The sequence below is a fragment of the Bacillus rossius genome, assembly GCF_032445375.1.
Source record: "Bacillus rossius redtenbacheri isolate Brsri chromosome 9 unlocalized genomic scaffold, Brsri_v3 Brsri_v3_scf9_2, whole genome shotgun sequence".
In the NCBI taxonomy this organism is placed as follows: domain Eukaryota; kingdom Metazoa; phylum Arthropoda; class Insecta; order Phasmatodea; family Bacillidae; genus Bacillus; species Bacillus rossius.
In genome coordinates, this window is record NW_026962013.1 from 29,175,595 (window position 1) to 29,200,713 (window position 25,119).

The 25,119-nt window shown below is 37.1% G+C and overlaps 1 protein-coding gene across 1 annotated transcript in view; it reads right to left on the reverse strand.

Annotated features, from left to right (window-relative positions):
- The window catches only part of LOC134543010 (uncharacterized), a 57,602-nt gene extending 41,024 nt beyond the window's left edge, over nucleotides 1-16,578 (reverse strand). The window contains exon 1 of the mRNA XM_063387684.1: nucleotides 16,362-16,578. Coding sequence (XP_063243754.1) covers nucleotides 16,362-16,425 — 64 coding nt within the window. The 5' untranslated portion in view covers nucleotides 16,426-16,578. The remainder of the gene's footprint in view (nucleotides 1-16,361) is intronic.
- Between the last annotated feature and the right edge of the window lie 8,541 nt (nucleotides 16,579-25,119).

A 25,119-nucleotide genomic window follows, 5' to 3' on the forward strand; every position in this document is an offset into this window, starting at 1 on the left:
TTAATTGAATTTTATTGGAGCATAATTTTTTTTAAATCATGTTAAAAATATAATATTCAATAATTTGAATTCAATTTGTTTTATTATGCTTATTAATGTGTGCAGTTTATAGTGGAATGCTATTAATGGAACGGTTTACAAATATACCTAACTATTGGAGGGGCTGGGACAAAACATAAATTCCCGAGTAAGAATCCGATGCTAGTATTATGGAGAGCACTAGTTTGTAGTGATACAGTTGTTTTCACGTAAATGTACAAATGTACAAATATCTGTAATTTTACATGACTATTTCTGTTCTATTTGCAAAAAAAATTGCAGTGCAAGAATTTATATTGTATGGAAAGATCATCCTGCATTACGTAACACCAATTACTGTGAATATAAACTGCGTCGCCAACGGTTGGAAGCTGTCAGTCAACACGTATACAAGTTGCGTAACAACTCGCATCAGTACACGTTGAGACCACGTGACAACATTATCACCGTCTGTTGCGACATGCATAACGATGGCACTTGACGCAAGTGAAACGACATAACGAATGCCAGTTATTCGTTCTATGTCTCGATTCCTTTAAAGATTTTCTTTTCATACATGTAATAAACTTTTTTGAATCCGATTGTTCGGTGTCTTCATTTTTAATGACTGTAGAGTTTTCTCGGTAATTTAATGTGTCCCGAAAAAAATTAAAATTTTTTCGAATTTATTTTTAGCTGTAATTGATGCAATGAAAGGAAAAATCAATATAAAATTTGAACTCTTAAAAATAGTTATACTTTTTTAATAGTTAAAAAAAGTTTTGACTCATTTTAATCACATGGAAAAATAAACCATATATAAATAATAATGCAAGAAAAAAGTTTATTAATTAAACACAGTATTTAAACAGTATTTGTTTTTTAATAGCATATCATATTGTATTCAATAAAAACTTTCGGTTTCAGTGAAAACAAATTTTGATATGAATTCTTTTAATATTTGACCGTGTGAAAATTCATTAAGATTTTTCTGTCATGGAACGTAAAGGTCGTTACGTTCGTGTTGTTGCTTTTAATCGTATTTGGATCCACAACAACGTTTTTTTATCCAAATTGCGCGCATTTATATTCGCCTAGTGATATGCAACTGGCCGTACACTTAAGTACTTTCAGTTGCCTACGTTGTGACGTCACCATACTTAATTGCTCTTTATTATTCCAGCCAAGCTGTACGTCGTACGAAATTGGTCCGGAATTTAGCATTTTAATGAATATGTGTAATAAGAAATTTCGAGTGGTATAGTTATTTTCTATGAAACTATGGTATCTCTCCTATCTTTGTGTAGGAAAATTTACAATTAAAGAACAACGAACACCGATGTATGTTTTATACTCGATATGATATATATGTAAATTACTTCTATTACACGCTTAGTAACTTTAACGACACATTTTTCCAGAGTACATTTCGATTTAAATCCTTACAAAGGACTTTTACGATACTGTTTTTGCCATCAATGAGTATAGATATTTATCTACTTAACTACCATACAATTCTCATTTTCTCAAAGTATCGAGAGTTAATAAGGTAGTCCTAGGAGCTAGTTTATCGTTAGGTGCATAGAGGCATCATGACGTCGATAAATAATTGCGAGTTGACTCAGTGGATGAAGAGGTAAAATTGATAGTTACGCAACTGTTTCTAGGCCGTTTTAGATTTTTTTTGATTGCTCTTACTTTTTGTGACTCAATGGTTAACTTAAGTTTACGGTGGAAATATTATCTACAAAAAAACTCAAACTTCTATCGTATGCTATTTACGAAATAAAAATAAAATACTTTATACGTTTCAGTTACTTCGTGACCTGTCGTTCGAACACACAGCTACTAATCGTTTCAGTCATATTAAAGTCACGGCAAAACCAAGAATACGGAACTGTTGATAGCAAACGCTAATCGATAAGTATCGACTACCACGGTGGCTGTGCGATCAGCCCATTTACGTCACAACACGGTGATCCGGCTTTGATCCTGTGCTTTCTCATGTTGGATTGAAATACGTATCATTGAGATACTCTTTTCTTGATGTGTAACATCTTAGCTCTCGGTATACGGCATTTGGTAGGAGTAATTTCGTGAATGCGACGGAAATCAAGGAACGGAAAGGTGTAACAACCACGGTGCTGCCATCTGTGGAAGATGACGCGTACCAAAGTTCACAAAGATAAAAGAAAACTTTATATTATTAACTGTTCAATGATTTTTTTTAACAAGATAGGCAGTATTTTAATAAAATTACTTTTCGAAAATCAGGTCCAAATCCAGGGTTTAGTATTTCTTCAAGTATTTTTCCCTTTTATTGGAGCCGTTTCTTTATATACAGTAGTGTAAATTTCGGTCTGCTAATCAAATTATTCAATATTCGACGTAGCTGCTTCGGGAGAGAATTCTCGCGGCGGGCGAGAAAACTGCGTGACTCGTGTCCAGAAAAATATATAGTTCATAACACAATCTTTGTTTGTTGGCATGATTTTCGTATCACAAGTGTATCTGCAACATGAAAACACATGATTTTGCTCGTCACCGAGTACACTGGCGAGTAATGAAAGACTCGCTGACATTTTTTTCCCCATACACACCACTACACTTACTTCCGTCGCGGTTCCAAAATTCAAGATCTCATCCAATGACGGCGTCCAGGGACATTCCTTGCGTCCCCACCGCGGAAGCCCGAATGCCCAAACGCCACAAGACGTCATCTTTCGCAGCCCGTTTATTATTTACCGCAATGCATACCAAACTACGGGAGGGAGTAACCCACTCGCCTGCCCTGCCTTAGGGACTTCCTTATCGGCATGCCCGAAATAAATGTGGACTTTTGAGGGAGGTGGGGTGGGGGAATATTCCTCTTTTTTTGGTTAGTGTAACGGGGAAAAGAGAGAAAAATTCACTCTACACAGAATAACATTTTTTCCCGTTTTTGTTAGAGCGAGAAAAAAGATTTTACTAAAAATATTTTTTGCCTTTATGGACGCACCCAAATGTTGCTTTAAATACATCAATGAGAAAACACCCTAAAATTATGCAATATTTTTCATTTGCAAAAAAGTTAAGCCTTAAGTGGTTTTACAGGTGGTTAACTTCAACCTAACGTCTAATGAGAACGAAAAAAATGTCCAAATTTTCTTGACAGTAGGCTAAGTATAAGCAGCGAAAAACTATCCATTATTCAATATTTTGACGTTAAATGACGTTACTAACTTTCGTGTCACTTTCTTTCAAGGAAAAATGATTATAGAATTAATCACGTATATTACATTACCAAGTTTATATTTTAAATAAAATATAGGCACGACGTGGGTTTCTGACATTTTAAAATAATCATTAAATTTTTATTTTATTCTCTAAGTGAAAGTATAAAATATATGCAGATCTTGAAGAATGATAGCGTTTACTACTTTAGCTGCAAATATTTCCTAGCCAATTATGATTATGCTTAAGAATCCTGAATTTGTAAATCCAGATACTACTTGTGAAACTAATTTGACGCTCTCGTGATCTTCAATCCAAAACTATATCCAGAAGTTCCTGACGAAAAAAAAAAAAACAAACAAAAAACAATTTGAAATTGTTGGGCTGTCAGTAGCTAAGGCGTACCAGTTGGTGTGTGTGTGTGAGGGAGGGGGGGGGGGAAGTGAACAGTGTTCGGATACAACCCCCCAAAATCCTACACAAAGTGATTCTATCCCCCTTGCTCCCAATGAAATTCTGTATGCGCCCTCTGATCAGTAGCATGAAATGTCGGGGAAATCGTCACCTAAGTTTAGTTCTAAAAGTCACCATTAATCGATGACACCCTCTTGTGGCCTACTCTCCTGTGGTGGTCTCTGAAATGTCGCCAAATGCCGCATAATGATCAATGTGGAGCGGTAGGGATATGCAAAAGCTGCGTCCGAAAAGTCAATATCAACTTTTAACTATATAAAAATCTTCAACCCTTTTTTTCCTTTTAATTCATGCTTGTCAAATTAACTCTGGAGGATTATATTCGTTTGATATACACCAGAACTTTGCACAATAGTGACATGAAGTACCAACTACTTATACATAATATCTTTTAACATAAATCTTGAACATAATATAAATAATAATTTACAAATAAGTCATATATAGATGTCCATTGTAATTTACATATGATAGTTATATCGACACGAACTTGAAATTACTCATCTTGGCAGGCGAGACCTAGGCTTGAGGCAGAAAATGATTGTCATAGTATTTACGCTTGAACTCAGGAGGTGATCATGCATGTATTACTTCATGGATGCTGTGTGAAGCCACTTATGTACAGCTTAAGGTCTGAGTATTTTTTTTTGCGGTACACCTAACATATTGGGAAAAAATCAGTGATCTGCATTGTGAAACCAGTTTTGAAGGATCACGTTTTATAAAAGTGTCCGTGTGTATCTATGGAAGTTGCAGTTCATGTCTGTTAGCCAACATCTGGCCATGTTCGTAACGTTTGTATGTGTGTTGCAATGGGTAAATGAATGAGGTAAAAAGTGACTTTGACTACATCACGATCCCTAACTTACAAGTTCAAGTTGGATTTGTTTGTAGAGCCATTTCGCTTGTTTAACGAAAATGTGATTTGGAATGTTTACCGCAGTTAACGTAATTATTAAAAAGACAGAAAAAAAGTACGGATCGCATATAAGCCCGGTGTCACACTATGCATTTCTGAAAACTTCCACGGCGTTATTTTTTTTTTGGTTGAATATTCTTTTTGAACACTCTTCTTAGAGTGCCAGTGCAGGTCTCTCAAGAATACACTAATGGCCAGTAGCACCACTCTGCTCCTCGATCCGCGATACGACGATCTTAGCCAAGGAATGATCTTCGGATCAATACTCGAAACGTTGCGCCAACACACATTGGGACCACACGAGCTTCGCTCGCTCGTACATCAGTCTGCGGCAACAGTTCACGAACAGATTTTCCGTGCATTTCAATTTGGGGGGGGGGGGGGGGGCTGTAACTTTACGAAGTCGCTACAATCGATTGTGACACGGCGAGAAACTGGTTGATGCGACTGTCACAAGATAGCAGCACATGCGGCCGCTGCCTCATTTATGTTTATATTTCTTATAACGACTTAAAACTCATTCCGATATGTAAAAGTTATTACAAAACGCAACAACCCGCGCACAGCACAGACGCACGTAAGTGGAACGTACACGAACAAATAGCAGCTGTTACATTGGAAAATGCACAGAAAAACAGCAGTGAGCGAACTCCTATATTTACACCTTGCTGTGCGCCGAATTCCTGTGCCCGACCATCAGCATACAATGAACGTCACAGATAAACACTACGTCAGCGGCCTAGAGTAGCTAGCGATTGTTTTGATATGAGCATTTTTTTTTTCAAAGATAACACGTGAAACTAATTTAAACGTGGTATTTATTTGCAAGGCAAAGCATTGCACCTAATCCTTCATAGTGGTCAAAAAAATTAAGTGGTGAAATCAAATGTTTGAATTTAGGCAATCAACAACGTCAAATGCGACATTTGAAAAAAAAAAGTTTCTACAAAAATAAAGGACTAAAAAAAAAGTTGGAATTTTTATAATCAAGATTTGTGCGAATGTAGCTTCAAATTCTGTGCTGCGCGTGTGCTACCGTGCTATCGCGAATTTAGCCTAAGTTTAAGAAATCACCGAGTGGACCGTCTTACGCTTAGATTGCATGCACTGCTTTTAGCGCACACTGTTGCCAGATCTCTAACACGTTATGGAGAATTTCGGGGGGATGAACTACTTTGGAACTCCGAGTGCACAAGAAGCATTTTAAGAATTATTTTTTAGTAATTAATTAATATTTCAGGCCTTTACCCCACTATCACGCTCACAAATCTGTAGTAAATCCCCTCTTTTCAACTTGAAACAATTCACACACTTTCATTGACACGAATTCATACGAAAATTGTAATGATCACTTGATGAATATGTAAACAATGTCCAATACCTCCAGTTAAATTTGGCAACAATGCGTGCAGAAACAAGGCCAGCGCTCACGGCAGTTGGCGCGTGTTAGGAAGAGAGGAAGAAAATGCGCTAATGTACTCCCCGCGCCGCCGTCTAAACAGTGGAACTGGCGAGCGCACAGTGCGACGGTTCGCCGCTAGGAGCGCGCGAGTCGGGAACGGCTGCAGCTGGACCAGAAACGGAGAGCGACCGCCGGGTTGGAGAGGTCAAATGGCCCATCAGATCCTCTCCGCCGGAGGAATGCGGGCTGGAAGGGAAGCCTTCTTTTCAAAGACGAGAGAGCCAAACGCCCGATCGTGCATCTTCGGTTTTTTTTTGGTTCATTGTCAATAAATATACAACTCATGATAACTAATGGTCAATTAGGTTAGGTCAGCTACATTATAAATACTTTAAAACATTGTGGACGGTTGATTTGGTTAGTATAGCTACATTAAAGATACTGTGATATCATGTAAACGGTTTCCCCCAAATAAATACACATGTTGTGGTACGGGGAAAAAAAAAAAAAAAAAGCGAGCATGAACTTCGGGGAACTTCGGGTGTGGTTCTCTCGTCTGTGCAATGAAGGCTTCCCGGGCTGGAACGCGCCCCGCGCGGCGCCATTTTGTCTTCGGGAGGGACGGCGACTGCGAGGAGGAGTTGCCCCCGACGCTGGGCGCTCCGGGTTCGAGTCCCGGGCAAGGCGTGGGCAGCGACAGGCCTCGATGTGGATCCTCGGATCACGATCTCATATACAGGTCTGGCAACCACCTATCCATTTTCCCTTGGCGTGACCCGTCCGCTAAGTGAAGCCCGGGGCGACTAGCGAACTAACGGCAAGAATATCGTAGTAGGTTAATATACGAAAGTCATCGAAAATCCGAGATACAAGCGGTGCTAAATGATACTAGTGGAATGAGCCATACCTACAATTCATCTTAATTGTCATTCAATGCGTAAATGGGTTATTAGCAAAGCATTTAGAAAGGTGTGGAATTTTGGTTATGTTAGTGACATTTAATATATTGATCTGAAATTTTCAGAATAACGTGTATTCTAAAAATACTATTTTGTGTTTTTACAAAAGAGCGCCTGCTCTAGGCATTTACCAACGTATTTAATCTAAAAATTGTACTGTTGTTATCAAAAGGTGGGGTGCCGCCTGTATACATCAGTTACACGGGTAGAATATGTAAAAATTATGTCAGTTTTGTTGACCAAGAATGTCCGGGAGGGTAGGTTAGGTTATCGTTACTAAAATGAAATGTTGGTTAGGTAAATTTAGCGTTGTTTAAAATACTCCGAGATCGTACAATATATACAACCTTGCAATTTAGTATTTTTAAACGATCGATCAGCGAGCTTCGGAGAACTTCGGATAACTTCGGAACTTTTCGGGTGAGACTCTCACCCCTGCATCCGTTTCACCTCGACCTAAGGCTTTGCTCTAAATAAGATATTTATTTACTGTAAATTGTACGAATCGTGGATTTTAATTAATATATAACATATTTTAATATATCTGAGTAGACACACTGATAAGAAAAAAAAATTGTTTAAACACATAAGATGATTGTATTTTTTCAAAAAAATACTAGGAGCACGTATAAAACGAATTGCATTTCTAAGAGGGCAAGATAAAAAGTTAATCGGTGGTAACACCAGTTTTATCAATCATGTTCGAAATGCCATAATATATATAAAAAAATATTTTTATTAAATTTTGAGTTGATATTTGAACAGCAATCGGTTTTTTTTCTGTACGTCATAGAGTAGCAATAAAAAAGTATATTCGCAGTCTTCATGTCTAATGAGAAGTGCGAGAATTTTTTTTGTCGACGTCCGTGCCCTACGTAAGAATTGTTTCATACTAACTGTTCATAAAATGGTTGTAAAGTTGATTCCCCTTGTGAATCGGTATTATGAAGACGTAATACGCACTGATAACGATATACTTGGCAGAACTATTTTCTGGTCAGGTCACCTTCATAAAAATTCAAATGGCCCCGGGGACCTTCTTCTAGAGTCGAGTATACTTCTCCCAGTGCGTGCTGTGGCCAACACGAGAGACCCTTAAGCTCATTTCAGTAAGTTTTCATTTGGAAAACACCCAAACATTTCAAGCGCCTAGATCAATATAGCTGAGCGGATAGGGATTGTTCAGGAACACAAAATTGTTCATTAATCTAACAGTCAGTAACTGAATGTCATTTGACTGAAATGATGGATAAACGACTGCCGTTCAAATGACGTTTCGCTTAAATTACTTTCATCAAAATGACATTCGTTCCAGTGCCCATCAGTCAACTGCATGTTGCCACAGTTAAGACTTTTTGACGTGTAAACATCTTAGCTCTCGGTATACGGAATTTGGTAGGGGTAATTTTGTGAATGGAACGGAAGTCGACTGGAACGGAAATGCTAAGCACGGTGCAGCCATCTGTGGAAGTGTCGGAAATATCGAAAAGATGGCGGACCCTGATGACTCATCCGTATATACGGCTTTCGTGAACAGCGAATAATTCACACCGCGCACAGGTATTAAAAATCAAATTTTATAATAACACAACTATCCTTGAATACTTTATGTTATAATTTATAGTCACGAAAATAAAAATGACAACTTAAAAAATATATGTTAGAATCCTGGCAACACAATTTTGACAACCCTTAGTTAACATTGATATGTAGAGAGGGCCCAGCGTTCGTCATACTGTAGACACACAACAAATTTTAGGCTACATATATTCGACGCCATGAAAAATAAAACATTTTCGTTATGAATTTGTTGCTGTTAATACCTAAATTTTTCATAACCTCATTAAGTTTAAGGTTTGTCAGTAGAAATTGTTTACAGACTGATTTCAGTCGCTTAAGCAAAACCAAATATGCAATCACACACTTAGTGTTATAATATGTGTATTAAAATTTATTCAAGTTAAAATTTTACTCTAAAGAATTTTACGTTTCTAATTTTGTGATTAAGTTTTGTATTATAAATGTATGTATTTGCAACACGAGAAGAACACATGCATTTTATTAAGGATTTTTCGCTTTTATTGGAGCCGTTTCATTATATGGTTTAAATTTCGGTCTACAAATAAAGTGATTTGATAGTCAACGTAGCTTCTCCGGCAGCGAATTCTAGCGGCGGGCGCGGAAACTGTGATTCGCGTCAAGAAATGTAGTTAAAAACACAATTTTCGTATATTTATCACGACCACCATCATTAAAAATAATTCTACGTTAACTATCGTGCCCAAGTTCCATATTTTACGTGCATTTGAAACATGAGAACACGCGTATTTGCTCGTTACCGAGGTTAGATGTTACACATATTTGGCGAGTATTAAAAGACTCGCTTACATTTTTCTTCATCCCATGGGGGGTAGAACTGAAAGTATATTATCATACAATGGCTTTTTAAGGAAAGTCAACGATACATAAAGACATTGCGTGCAACTGGGACGTTTACATAGTAAAATTAACTAGCCTAAATATAAAACAGAGGTTTTTGAAAACTAGTTATACATATTTTTTTTGGTTGCACAAGTAAATTTTTGAAATCCATTAAAACAAATGTCAATGGTGTTGAGTATTTTTTTTCGCAAACATAATTTATTTGTGAGTAGTTAATTGGTAAAATAATCACAACTTAGATTTTTTTTACTCAAGAACTCACATTAAAACGCTACTCAAAATATTATTCTGAAATTACGTTTTTAGATTCCTTTTCAAATGACCAAGCAAACGTCTTACCAGCAGAGTTTTAAGTTTTATAAATAATTCATGAGTCATTTGCACAAATTTTGCTGTAATGGTGAGATCCTCTTATAGTTTTTTTTTTTTTTCAGAATTATTGCGGAGTATTTGTTTTTCCCAGTAGTTATACAGTTACCGCTTTTGAAAATTTCAAAAACATTATACGTATTAAAAAGTAACACTGATATTTTTTGTGTTATTAAATAAAACCAAACCGACAAGTACAAATAGCCTAACTGGTTGGCACAGAGCCATTTCCAATTAAAATAATTTAACGAGCTTTCTAGGAGCAGGTCTAGAATTCATCTCTCACGGGTAGGGCGTGGCCTATCGGCCAGTAGACCAGTTATAAAAAAATTCCAAACCAATTAGCGCCTGAGCTTGGTAGCATCAAAGAAAAATCAAACTATTTTATGCTTCTTAGTACAAAGCGGCCCGTTGTCCAGGCGAACTAGTATATTAACGACTATAAGTTTCATGGTAAGTATGATAAAAATTTTGGACTTTAACATCATGAGTAATATTAAAATAAAATTTAACATTCGGTATTTTGTTAATATTTAAATGAAACCGAAATGATTATACATCCGACAACTTCACGCATAAATTACCAAGTTTATCTTCGTGTCTTATTGTTAGGGGCATTTTTTTTCGCATAAAAATTCTGATAGCTCATTGGACTGCAATAAGGCATATGCTTTCCCCAGCGGTTGTTCACTTTTGATCGTCGGCCGTCTGCACGAGAAGCCATTGCCCTGTTTGGCCGGGCCATTCAGGACGCGTTTGCTTCCGCACTGGGAGGCTATGTGAGGTCTGCTGACAGTAGACATGCACCTGATGTAGACCCAGCCAACCACGAAACTCAGTCCAATGCTACAAAGTTTCGTAACACACAGATTGCCAGGAAATATTTTAGCAAAAAAATTATATATATGGCCCTACTTATTACATAGAGCACGTGTAGTGGTCGATAAAGTCGAAATGATATTGATGTTAGCAAAGGGGGAAAAAAACGCGCAAAAAAACGTGAACTCACCCCTACACCCTTGTTTACCACCTGTTGTTTTGTCAATGATATCGAAGTCACTGACAAATATGCTCACGTGTATGCGGTTCCTTATTCCACTCTTAGTTAAAGAAATGCATATTTTTGAAGTTATACTTATTTAGGTGTGTTGATGGTGAAATTTCAGTTTCCTTGACTCTGTCAGAAAAAAAATTACAACTCCAAGTAGACTGGCCACTTAAGGTGGGGTCTCACATGCCATGTTGGTTTTTTCCCCTTCCTCTTTTAGTCATTTATATTTATGTAATTTTTCACTATATTTCTCTTGCAGTTGTCGTTAGATCACAAATATGTTCAACAGATATCTCCCAAGTATTATGTAAAGGGTGTAAAGAGGCGTGCAAATTTTTGTAATTGTTATCACTTGGGGGACTTTTTCCAGAAATTATACCACACTAAGTGAAAAATTGGTTGTCTGTAAAGTCGGTTTACGGACGATAGTTTAACATGACAACGTCATAACAAAACATTGATGAAATTATTTCATACTTTTATGAATAAAATTGAATCATTTTTATTGAATTATCACTATTTTGTATGGATACAAAGGAGTGAAATGAAATCTAAAATTTAATTGATATATTTACTTTTATTTGCACTCATTAATTGAAATATGTTTATAACTTTAACGAAGAGATTATTTTAACTATAAATTTTATACATGTTTGCTATTTAACGTCTTCCAATCTGTATTATTCTGTTAAGGATAGGACGATGATAGGAAAAAGTAGGAAACGAATGGGTGTGTTTCAAGTTTAATGTGCCTCGAAAAAGTCAAATCGATGGTTGTTCCAATCGAGTGGAAGAGAGATAGATGCGGCGCAAGCGTAAATAGAGCGTAACGGGACACTGAGTAACGGGACAATGTGCGTTACGGGACACTTTATCGTGCGTGCAGCCGGCGTTCATCGATTTATTAGACGTTGTCACGTCAAAAAACGTTTCTTGAAAATATTTGCGGCGGAACAACACATGCAAGAGAGGCATAGCGCGATGCGTTTCGTTGCGATGCGATGGGCTAAAATCAGTCTTCGACGCTTGCGGCGCGTGGTGGAAGCGTTGCACGAACTTCGGACCTCGCGTTCATCGCTCGTCTCACGCGAAGGGCAGGCTGTTTGTTCACTTCCCAACCAACATCGCGTGCGAATATTTCAGTACTCGCCCAGTGATGTGCAAACATCGAACCTCGGTTACCAGCTTATTCACGTGTTCTCGTGTTGAAGTGTAATACGAAACTCGGGACACGAGATTCAACGCAGGATCCTTTAAAATAATTCCGAGCGTGATGAAGATATATACACGTAAATTGTGTTTTCAACTACATTTCTTGCGAGTTAAACGCAGTTTCCGCACCCGCCGAATGAATTCGCTGCCGGAGAAGGTACGTCGACTACTGAATAATTTGATTAGCAGACCAAAAGTTTAAACTTTATAATGAAACGGCTTCGATAAAAGCAAAAATATCTTCAAAAATACTAAACTTTGGTTTTGGGCCCGATTTTCAACAAGGAATCTCATTTAAATACTGCCATCTTATTAAAATTCAATAAACAGTTAATAATATAATTTTTTTGTCTTTGTGAATTTGGTTTGTGCCATCCGCCACAGATGGCAGCAACGTGGTTACATACATCCGTTCCACACTACTTCCGTTGCATTGACGAAATTTGCTAATTTTACCAAATGCCGTATACCGAGAGCTAAGATGTTAGACATCAAAAATCCACATCGTTTTAATGGTCTGCATAGATGTTGATTATAATTCAGATTTATAAAATGTCACACAAGCTCCGTATTTTTATCCCAAGTTTTGACACCTCCCGTAAGAAAATAGATGACAGCAAAGTATTTCTCGCCTGTCATTCAGCGATGTTTCATTACACTAATAGGAAATCACGAAAGAAAAAAAAATTGAATTGCGCTATTGTGAAACATGTTCGGGAAGAATACAAATATCAGAGCACTACACTATTTTACTCGCTATTGGGTAATTATTAATAGTATTTTTAATTATTTTATATTTACTGAAATTTGAAATTTCTTACAGACGGTGTTCATAGAAATATTTTTTTTGATTGGTGATAAATAATTCACAATCGCTCAGGTCTGGCAGAAAGAAAGCTAAATACAAAAAAAAGCTTTAGATGACGTCATATCATAAACTCAGTATGATAAACAAAACCTTGGATAACGTCTCTGCAGATGAAAAAACCCGTATGTCAGTTTTTTGAGATTGACCCGATATCGACACATTAATACCAGCCAACACGTTTTTCATCAGGTGCGGAAAACATGAAAGGCTGTAACTATTTTTTGTATTATTACTAACTAAAGCCAAATAGATATTTTCTTAGCGATGTATGTTTTCAATTACCTCTTTAGGGGTCCATTTTTTCCAAAAATTAAAAGTGCATATCAAAGGATATCAGCTTGTTTGTTGACCTTCTGAATAGCTGCAAGGATTCTTACAGAATTTCCGATGCAGTCTTTCGTGGAAGGACGAGTTATTAGCGTCCTCTCATGCAATCTTGTGGCCTTTGAGGGGCTTTTGGTGAAAATATAACTATAGCTTGTTAATTGTCCAGCCAACTGCTGTTAACACTCTTTTGTTTTGTCTATAACTGTCAAGTGATTAATCTTAAATGTCTAGAAATTGAAAATTGCGAAAAAAAAATAATTGAATCAGCCTATTTATTGTATCTAAGAAACTTTATTAGAAAATAACTATCGTGTCACGTCTGTCTATAAACCAATACTTTGTGTGATCAAGCAAACATTTTTCTTCTAAGTGCAAAATAGTGATGGATACTTCCTATGAAAGTATTGCGAAAATAACCAATTGCTTCTCCCGATAATAACTTTCCTCAGCGCTCGCTATATAAACAACCAGTTAATGCCCGGCGTGCATTGCAATGCCTCATTCAATTTTCTGTAATTATTTTGAAATAGTAACACATAAACAAAGCATCTCTCTATCTATTTCTAATTCTCTATGTCTATTGCTATAAATCTTTATATTTCTATATATATCATTATATCTTTACATCTATATTTATCTGTTTCGCTATCTACATTTCTATATAACTCTATCTCTCTTTATCTTTCTCTATCTCGCTACATATCTATCTCTCTTTATCGGTCTATACATTTCACTACATCTCTATATCACTCCTCTATATACATATATGTATATCTCTCTATATCTATATATGTATCTCTAATGACCTCTATTCATCTCCATAGCTATACCTCTATCTCATTCTCTCCGCCTCTATCTCCTTGTATCTCTCACTATCTTTATTGCTTTCTATCTCTCTTTTGTATTTAATTCAGTTCAATTCTGTAATGCGTGCGCACTCATGCACCGAAAAAAACATGAACTGCCGCTAAAATATATGAAACACACATTTGTTGAAACGATTCGTGCCCTACCGATTGTAAAATGGCTGCACTAATTCCGAAACATTCGTGGGGTATGCGCGTAAAAACTCACCAAAGTTTCATCGCAATCGGATGAATGGTATAAGAATGCATTCGAGACAAACAAATATTAATTTATATAAAGAGAGGTTAGCCTTTATATAACTACGGATTGTTTTCCTATACAATTGCTAACCAGTTGACTTGAACTTCAGAACAGACACCCACTCCGGAGACTAATACCTCCATGGATACGACTCACGCGCCACCATTATTATTGAGACCATAGATAAAAGGAATGTTAAAACATATTTACTGGTAGTTATCCGATACGACTCGCGTGCCACTTATTGTATGTTATCTCACCTAGAAAGTAACCTTCGTGTTTCATAGGTAAAGTGTGCAAAATTTCATAGAGATCGGATGAATGATGCGTTAACAATAAAATGGCGAAAAATCTCAAAGAATAATTAAATTCTGCTATAAGAGTTGGCTTTATCGAAATATCATCTAGATAGTGGCCTTTCTCATATCTCAAAGGTCAAGTGTGCAAAGTTTCATCGCAATCGGATGAATGGTTTAGGACCGCCTAAGGGACACACAAACACACAAACATTCATATACATACATATATATTGCGAATGTTGGTCATTTGTATAATAAGCTAAAAAAATTGTCTTATTGTCTTATAACGAATAAAGCTTTGTTTTCAATCCACTGGATATTGTTGAAACTTTTAACACCTTGGGCGTTTATTGACTCATGAAACAATGAACATATCACTTGAAGACACGAGAATGCAAAGAGAAAGCCAAATGCTGTACCTGATAACCAAACAAGCCAAGTCACAATTGCGGAACCTTACAGCAGGGTAAAAACCATGGAGGTATTAGTGTATGGAGTGGGAGTTTGTTCCGAAGTTGAAATCAACTGGATGGCAGTTGTACAGCAAAACAAACCGTAACTGTATACAGTTTTTTAATAGTTCGAAAAAATATATATAGCTAAGAAAAATCATAAAGTTGCCATCATGTAGTGAATATTGCTAAACAAACATAATACCAACACATATGTAAGAAATTAACGTTAAATTTCATTATAAAAAAAATTGTTTTGCTATGCAGTTCGGAAAGGATGGTGATGGGTCGTTTTCATTCTGACTTTACATAAGTATTAACATGGCAAAAATTGCACAACCAATTCCTTTATTTCTAAACTCCATTTTAAAACATCTGCTCTCTCGATTATTTATATAGTGTTTTCCAACTACCTCCATGTACTCGTGACCAGCAAGAAGAAACTTTTGTGTAATTTATTGCAAATGGGGAACTTTTCCAAGAGCCATATGTGCATAACATTGTAACTGGTCTCAACGTTTGACGTTTGACTGGTTCAACTGATGTTTAGGGCTTAGGTTCTTACAACGCTCTCTAAATAATTTGGAAAAAAAGAATTCAGTGAGTTATGATGTTATTAATAGGTCTTTCGCGACCATTGTCTGAAGTTGCTTGGCTTGTAAGTTCTAGTCGCGTCGAAGGCTAAGATTCCACCGACGTTTCGGTTGGCATTTACAGTCGCCATCTTCAGAGTAACAGTTACTTGTTGAGCAGAGGGAAACTGCTAACCTGATGACGACCGAAACATTGGTGAATTCTTCACCCTCAACGCGGCTACAACCCACAAGGAAAGCAACTATGATGTCATTGTTCGAAAGGGAAAAAACAAAATTCTTTTAATACATTATCAGCAATAAAAGCAAAATCTCCAAACTTGGACTACATTAGACTACAACCTAGTCTGTACACGCCAGCCGGTTTCTTGCCTTATTTGAACCCGTTTGCTTCTGCATTGAATTACTGTGATTAGGGGTGCTGAGAGTAGACACGCACCTGAAAGAAACTTGACTAATCACAAGAACACAGACGACGCCACAATGTTTTGACTCTCCGCTAGTCTCGAAGTGTTTTCGCGGAAAACACACACCCCCACTTAAGGGGCTTGTTTGGCTCTGATGTGCGTGATTATGTTATATTTTCCCGTGTAGCCGGCAGTACGTCTTTGAAGATACATTTAAGGTTGTATTTTTTTGGGCTGTGGATCACATACCTGGACCGACAGCCGCGACCAGAACCAGCAGCAAGCTCAGCGCAGACATGACAGCACGACACATGGCCGCTGATTGGTGGATAAATTAAAAAAAAATAATAATAATTAGCTAGGCAAAGAAGATTTTCTTCCTTCTTTATCTGAGAGAGTCTACACGCGTCAGCGACCACCGACGCAGCACGAACGCCGGAGAACTGTCGGATCCTCGTCCGACGTCCGCGCGCACTCACACAATCCCCACCCCCCTCTACAACCCCCTCCCCGTGCAATTCCTCGCCCGCTTACCCTCCCACGCGCAGGGCTGCCAACGCGGCGCGCTGCCAACTGCGCGACACCAACTTACCCCTTCCCAACAACACGCTCTCTCTCTCTCTCTTTACTCCATCGCCCCGCGGCGAGATGACGTCACGGTGGAACTACATTACAAGGCGCAGAGAGCCAGTTTTATTTTTACAGTTGCTATACGTTAAATCGAACCAAACTATCATAAAAAAAAAGGAAAACTCTACAAACCACAGTACAGGGAACAAAAATTTCTTTAATTTTACAAAAATATTTTTTTTTAAAACCAAGTGCAAAATAAATAGTTTGTAATACTTTAAAAGTTTATTGTAACTTTGTACTTTTTTTTGCATACATGAAATACTTTTTTTTCGAGATAAAACTGAGTATTTCTTACGAAAAAAAAAAGGCTCATAATTTTATAATTTAATTCATGTTTCAGTCAAGTATAATTTTTTTTAAAAAACAGTGGAAAAGATAATCGAATATTCAATAACAGTACTTTAGTTTTTTTTTAATGCTTATTAATGTGCACAGTTAATACTCGAAAGCTATTCAGAGAACCCAGTATTACTGCGAACACTATTTTGTAGTGATGAAGTTGTTTTGATATAAATGTTCAAATTTACAAATGCCTGTAATTTTTCTTGAATATTCCTATTTCATTTTTTTTTAAATACTGTCTATGTAACATTTATTTTAACAGTAAGTATATAATTTTAATAAATTTTAATTTTAGCTATCTGTTAAATAGTTATTTGTTTTAAATGAGAGCAATGAAATTTAATTTTTTTTTCACGTGTTGCATATGCTGAATATAAAATCTTAGCAACATGACATATTGATAGTGACTGGCGTGCTTGTTGCAAGTAATTCATACTGTGGTCAATATATTTGTGAAATATGCGTGATTTCGACAAGTAGAGAAGCAAAATAAAAATAAAAAAATTAAAAAAATCACTGATTGACTTTTCGGACATGCTGTATAGTGTTGTTAATATTAAAAAAAAAAAAAAACTGTTCGCATCAGCAGAAACTCCAACTTGTTTTGGAGGCGAAGCCCTCAAAGAGCGAAATGAGTTTCTCTGTACAGACGAAAATTCCTAGCTAGCATGGCGATAGACCGAAAAATCGCTTGACCCGCAGGCTGAAGGTCACTTAACCGAAAAGTCATCAGAATGACAGTATGGCCGACAGCCATTTGACCGATAGCTCGAAAATTATTCTCGTTGGAAGAAAAAAAAATTGTAAAATTTTGAAGAAAAAAAAAAGCCGTTGTTTGACAGGCAGTAGACCAAAAGACGTTTTCTCCGACATTTTTGGGCAAATGAGTTGCGGTCCACAGACTGCTGTACGATTCCTCTTGGTAACACAAATACGAGACTCTTTTCTTTTCTTTTCTAAATATTTTATATTCTTTTCATGAGAACTTGTTGGTGGCGTCCGTGGACCGCGTCCAAAACAGCCGGAGCCATCTCGGCTGCTAGCAGGCAGGAACAGCAGCAGCAGCGCCGCAGTATTTCAAAGACAGAAACAAAAAAAACCGTCCTTTTCATTCCAAACTGCGGAGATAAACCCCTCTCGTTCTTGTCCTTGATGCTGTGAGATAACCCTAGACTTGCTACCACGCAGGGTGATACCGTGCTGCGATGAACTCTTCCTTGCTTGGCCTGTTGTCCGAGGAAAATACTAGTGTAATTTATAAGTGCTTTATGTTTTTGTTTTAGCAGGGATGCCACACTGCATATATTTTTTTGTAAATGGAACAGAAATATTCACGTTAAATTACATATATTTTTAAAATTTGTACATTTACATGAAACTGTATCACTACAAAAACGTTTCCGCACTAATACTGGATTCGGATTCTTTGTGCTGTACCAGTACCTCCAATAGTTAAAAGTTATTTATAAACCGTTACCTGAATCACTTTTCAGAATTTTCTGTGCACATTAATAAGCACAATAAAACAAAATATTAAGTCGAATGATTAAATATTCAATTTTTTTTCTTTATAACTACTTAAATGAAACTTCAATTAAAACATAAAATTATGCACCAATTTTCGTAAGAAATTCTCAGTATTATTTCGGAAAAGATATTTCATAATAATTGCAAAAAACAAATCATGGCCATGTGTTGTTTAAAATTACAATATCGTTATTGTAGTATTACAAACTATTACTTGGCAACTGTTTCCAAAGGAATCTTTTGTAAAAGTACAATTTTTTTTCTGTGCAAGCTTACAAACTTGCATATGCAAGGAAAGTAAAAAATATGTGCTAAATAATGTATATGAATAAAAATATTGTTATATAGTTAAACTAGAATATAGTTTCTATAGTTTTATTCCGATCTCGGTGAAATTTGGCGTACCCGAACTTCAAAACAAGAGCATGATCACTGTCTGGGTGAAAGAGAGTTACCGACCCGTGTCCCCATTTTCCATTCCCTTAAGCAGAATTTTGATATCTATTGATGAATGTTTTCGTAATTTAAGTTCAAAATAAGAGGGAAATTACTGTCTGCAATTTATTTTCGTAAAGTAAGTTCTCCGAATAAACACATTTTCGAAAAAACTACCGCCGTCCTCTTTCCACGAAAGCAACATTTTTTCACTCCTTGATGATATTTTGGACACTTGACATTAAAAATAAAAAAAGTTAAATCTGATTGAAAATGTTTGTTGATAAATGTATAGTCTATCATGGAGTCCATTGAACTCATGAAGACCCACAGGCTCCTGACAACGTCCGCCACGTCTCCATTACGCCGCCTGAGTATTGGAGTGTTCTATGTTCACTTTTTAGGTTTTTTTATGCTATGGACACGAAATTAATATTAGTTTTCATTTGTACTATATTCACACACGTCTACGCACATAAAAATGTTTGTTCTTAATTTAAGACCAATATTATTTTGTTCTATGTCATGATATTCATAGTTGTTTAAACTTCCAAATGCTTATATCTCAGTTCCGACTTCAATGGACATAGAACACTACAATTCTCAGGCGACGTAATTTAGTGGAGATTCCAGAGTCGCCCCCGCGAGGATCTCACAGGAAGAAGGAGAGTCATCCAACCACTCAACCACACGGCCTTATCCCTAAGGCTAGGAGACGTTCAGACATTTGCCTGGAGTTGATTATACAGAAAACTACTAAAAAAATTTGAGATCAGAATGGATAGACCGGGTTTATAACCATTGTGCTATCGAATGCCAGTACAATTTTTTCACTAACTGCGCACACTTCACTCGGTTCCAAATACGTATATTAAAAAAAAAAAACAAATGTGACCTAGTCTTTCAGTATTCACCACAGATGTTTGACATCCAACCTCGGCCACGAGCAAATTCATGTGTTCTCGTGTTGCAAACACACTTATAATACGACACTCGGACACGAAGATTGTCATGTAATTATTTAAAACCATGCCTAGCGTAATGAATATATAGGCCAATCGTGTTTTCAACTAAATTTCTGGACGCGAATCAAACGCAGTTTCCGCACCCGCCGCTAGAATTCGCTGCCGGAGCAGCTACGTCGACTACCGAATCATTCCATTTGCAGACCGAAATTTTAAACTATGTAATGAAACGGCTCCGATAAAAGCGAAAAAAAAAAAAAAAAATGTAAAAAAAAAACACTAAATCCCGGCTTGAACCTTATTTTCAGCAAACAATTATTGAAATTCATTAAATAGGCGCTATTGTAAATTTTCCCCTTTGTCTTTGTTGAACATTGGTTCGCGCCATCCACCATAGATACCAGCAACATATGTCGAATGCACATTTCCGTCCCTTTACTTCCGTCGCATTCCCGAAATTAATCCAACCGGATGCCGCAAATCGGGAGCTAATACGTTACACATCAGAACACTTTGCACTTCAATCGAATATGGAGGAATACTTCACTCTTCCTCGAGTCACGACTGCGCATACCGCGCTGTGGTCTCCAGGGAGCGACGGAACTTTCCCACGCGAGGCGTGCCTCAGGCGCCTCACCGCACACGGCGGCACTGTTGCGGAACCTCATTCCTGAGTCAATTCGCGGCTCGACTAATTGACGCGCGCGTCGCTCACTGCGCCGCTTTGTACCTGTGATGGCTGTGGCCCCAGCCCTTCCCACACACACACGACCATACATGCCGACACACGGCGTGCAGAGTTTCCAAAATGAATAAATAAATAAATCACGCAATTCGGAAACTACTCAAGATATACGAGTGGTGTCTGTTTATATATATATAAAAAAAAGGAATTTAATAATACGCTAAGGGCGGATGGGTAGTTGTTTTGTCAGGATTTTGTTTTTAAACTGTATTTTCATAAGGGTGAAACACGCTGTACAGATTCCTAAATGCACCCAAGATACTCGCATTACAATTTTATCTCCATGTTTCCGCCATGTAACGTATCGGTGCCTCTCAAATCTCACGCGAGACGTGAAGACTGCTCCAGTCAACAAGCATTGCGCTTGGAAGCGATACCGCGCTTGAAGCACCAACAGATAACACACGTCTGACTAGGCGGGCCTCTTGCAGGAGAAAACGTTTCGCGCCGCTCTAAGGGCGCTGGATGGGAAATAGTTGATAATATTCCTTAGCAGAACGTTGCCTAAATTGTGACCTCCCTAGCCCAGTTGGATGGATCGTCAGCTTTAGGTGCGAAGAGTTGAGTTTCCGGGTAGAAATCGTAACTAAAGTGTCAATCAAATCTTATAAAGAGAAGCAGAGTCGGACGTAGGAAATTATGGAGAAAAAATATGCCAGATCTTGATGAAGGCATTGTGTTATTTTGGGGGATGCAAGGTGAGCTGTTAGGGGCCGTTCATTAATTACGTAAGGAAGATTTTGGTCATTTTGACCCCACCACAACCATGTAAGGTCACATAAGATTTTTCCGAACACCCACCCCCACCCCACCCCATATTACATAATATTTTACCTAGAGATTCCTTAAAAAGCGTTAAATAGTTAAATGCCGTTAGAAACGGTTCAGTTACACTTATAAACGTATTTATTTGACAAAAAAAAATTTAGTTTTTAAAAAAATGATTATTTGGTTTTTGGAAAATTCTTATTATAATTAAAGGTAAAAACTGAAACAATCTTAAAGTTAAGGAAACAAATCAGTCAGAAAAACTGAAAACGAGGATTACTTTGCGTAACATAATCAACGACTAGATCTGAAACACACTTGCGTTACCAAAAATATTTTCCGTGCATGCGAATTTCAACTCGTAGTTAAAATATTACGTAAGAATGGCTTTTACCCCCTCTCCCGAGGTAAGATCACGTAGAGATTTTTAACCCCACTTATTTTCTTTCCATGACCCTTATGTAATTAATAAATGGCCCATTTTAACACCCGGAATCATAAACCACAACGGAAATGCTGTATGTTGAGAATAATAATGTAACTGTTCATGACCATTTTGTTGACTGAGTTTATTTGGATTAAAAAATCTTAGTAATTTTTCAAATCCCATTCCGAAATAAATTCTTGTACCTGCCATTGAAGGGGAGATTTTTAGCCTATTGTGAATAAAAATGACAAACGAACCCAACATTTTTAAAAAAAGTTGGCTTAGTATTTTGAGTTCAACTGATAAGCCGAATGTCCCTGGTTTTCTTCCCGACCAGGTAAGGGATTTTTCGTTTTATGAAATATCTTATTTACTGGATTCGAGACTGGGTGTTGTCCCTTTACTTACTGCAGAAGGTAACAGCGAACCCTCGCAGTATCGCATAGTTTGTCACGCCATGGCCATGTGCTTGATACCAGCGTGGATGAATATTTTCTGGATCTGTGCTGGAGATGTACTTTCAATATATCCACACGTCTTGTCGTGAGCCTTGTGATGTGTAGGCATGCGTCGGGAAATTAACAGCTAAATATAAATTGTAAAATTTTATTACTATGAATTAAAGACTAATATACATAAATGAAAATAAATCAATTTTCGCAGCAACAGTTTTCAATCACAGATAATTTCACAAGACAACTCGAGGAAATATTGTTCTTGACATATCACCAAACCAACTAGTGGTACATACTAGAAATTGAATACGTTATTTCATTCATAATTTCGGGCAGTTATTTTTTTTCATAGATTGGTTAAAAAGGTTTTCAGATAAGCCTGGACTGACTGTATATAGTGTTACAGTTTTCATAACACGTCATATCATTTTCTAGTGTACTTCATAGCTGACGCGAAAAAGCTGTGACGGGGATATGTCGCGCTATGGCCGTAACCGAATTCACCTGAAGTATATACTTGTACGTACTTACGAGGTGTGTAAATCAAGTAATGTGACTAGCAACGTAGCATTCTAACTGGCAACACTGGGGACGCGAAACTTGGAGGGGCATGTGAGCTTTCAGTAGGAGTTTGAACTTGATCAAGACATTTCGTTTTCCATAGCGATTTTTTTCTTGAAACGGTTTTTGTCTAGTGCTTTCTAACAATGAGTGACATCAATTTCGAGCAACAGTGTGCTATCAGGTTTTGCTACAGACTTGGGCACAATAATGGAAACATTTGCAAATCTTCAGCAGGCTTACGGAAACAGTGTTTTTTCATGGGAGCAGGTTTTTCGGTGGTTTAAGGCATTTTCAGAAAAAAGACAGTCGATTGAAGATGAACCACGAAGCGTAGAGAACCTTCAAGAACCGATGAAAACGTTGAAATAATCAGGGATCTTGTGCGTTCATATCATCGATTGACGGTCAGAATGATTGGGGAAGAGTTTAATTTGACTCACACCACCGTTCATCAGATTTTGACTAATGAATTGGGGATGAGAAAAATCTGCGCAGAAATGGTTCCAAAAAACCTTTCCCAGGACCAAAAGGACATCAGGATAGAAAGGTGCCTTGACTTTTTGGAGTCGATTACAAATGATTCCCATTTACTGGCACGTGTCATCACCGGTGACGAGTCTTGGGTTTCTGAGTACAACCGGAAAAAAAGCGCCAGAGCATGGAATGGCACACTTCATTCTCTCAACGGCCCAAAAAAAATGCAATAATGAGCAAGACGAAAATCCAATACCTGCTGATTTTCTTTTTTGAAAGGCAGAGAATCGTCCATAAACAGTTTGTGCCTCAAGGCCAAACAGCCAATCAACACTTTTACCGAGAGGTTTTTGAAAACCTTCGAAAAAGGGTCATGCGTGCGAGACCAAACATCAAGAACAACTGGATGTTGCGTCACGACAATGCACCTTATCACTCAGCAATTACAGTAAACGAGGAGGTTTGGGCCAATAAAACTATTCCTGTAGCTCCTCGGCCTCCTTATTCGCCTGACTCGAGTCCTTGTGACTTCTTCTTCTTCTTTCGAGATTGAAAATTCGTCTTAATGGACGTTATTTTGGAACAATCGAAAACATTCAAACGGCTGTAAGAGTAAATAAAATGTAACGCTACAATAATTTTTTGTAGAAGTACAAGAAAAATGCTGTTACGGTTATAAGGCCCACCAGGAAATAAGGCCCAGTTGTTTTTTAAAATATATCCCGCCAAAAATCCTGCACGCTGAGAGTGCCGTCATGAAGCTACTAGTAGTGCTATCTAACGACAAACTCATCAACTTCGTAGTCTTCGTTGTGTTCAGTATACATCACGTCAAAGAAACGGGAGGTGAGTGTTTGCTTTATTTTATAACATTTCTACAGAAAAGAAGCTCTACATTTTTATCAATATATTAATAATAATTTAAGGTAAGATAGAGTGTATTAGTGTACTTTATTAACAATGCAATCATGCATTAAAATTTAGGTTAAGACTATTCCTCTTTTTTGTGTTGAATAAAACAAAAATGGCGTGCTAACAGGAAATAAAGCCCAGTGTTATTCGAGGTGGGCCTTATTACCTGCCATTGGTTTTAAAAAATGTTACACTTCACGTACATGAATTTCAATTCTAAAATAACTTTTAACTATTGTTAAGTAAAGTTGTAATGAATGTGATTAGTGTAAATTTTAAAGAAATCTTTTTAATAAAATATAATTTCAACAAAACATGTTAATCTCTGTCCAGATATATTAATTTTAATATTTAAAAATTTAGAATTTAAAGAAAATATGACAGTTACTGCTGCCATGCTCGATTTTTATTTTAAAAATGAATTTCAAATAAATACTTAATCACTAGCCGCAAGGAAATTCGTTTCTTGTTAGTGGCCACACATTTTTCTATCTACAACATCCATAGAAAATAACTTATAACCAACACTTATTGTTTGATATAACAAAAATAAAATTGTTGTTCCAGATTATTGAACAATGGGCAAGAAATGCAGAGGACTGAGAGCTAAGTGGGACCAATCTGCGATGCAAGAAGCTCTGAGGTTACTATCACAGGGGAAATCGCAAAGGTATGTGGAAAATAAGTTGGGTATACCACGCAGAACCGTGAGGAATCACATAAAATCAGGGTCATCTGAGCGTAAGCTGGGGAAACGATG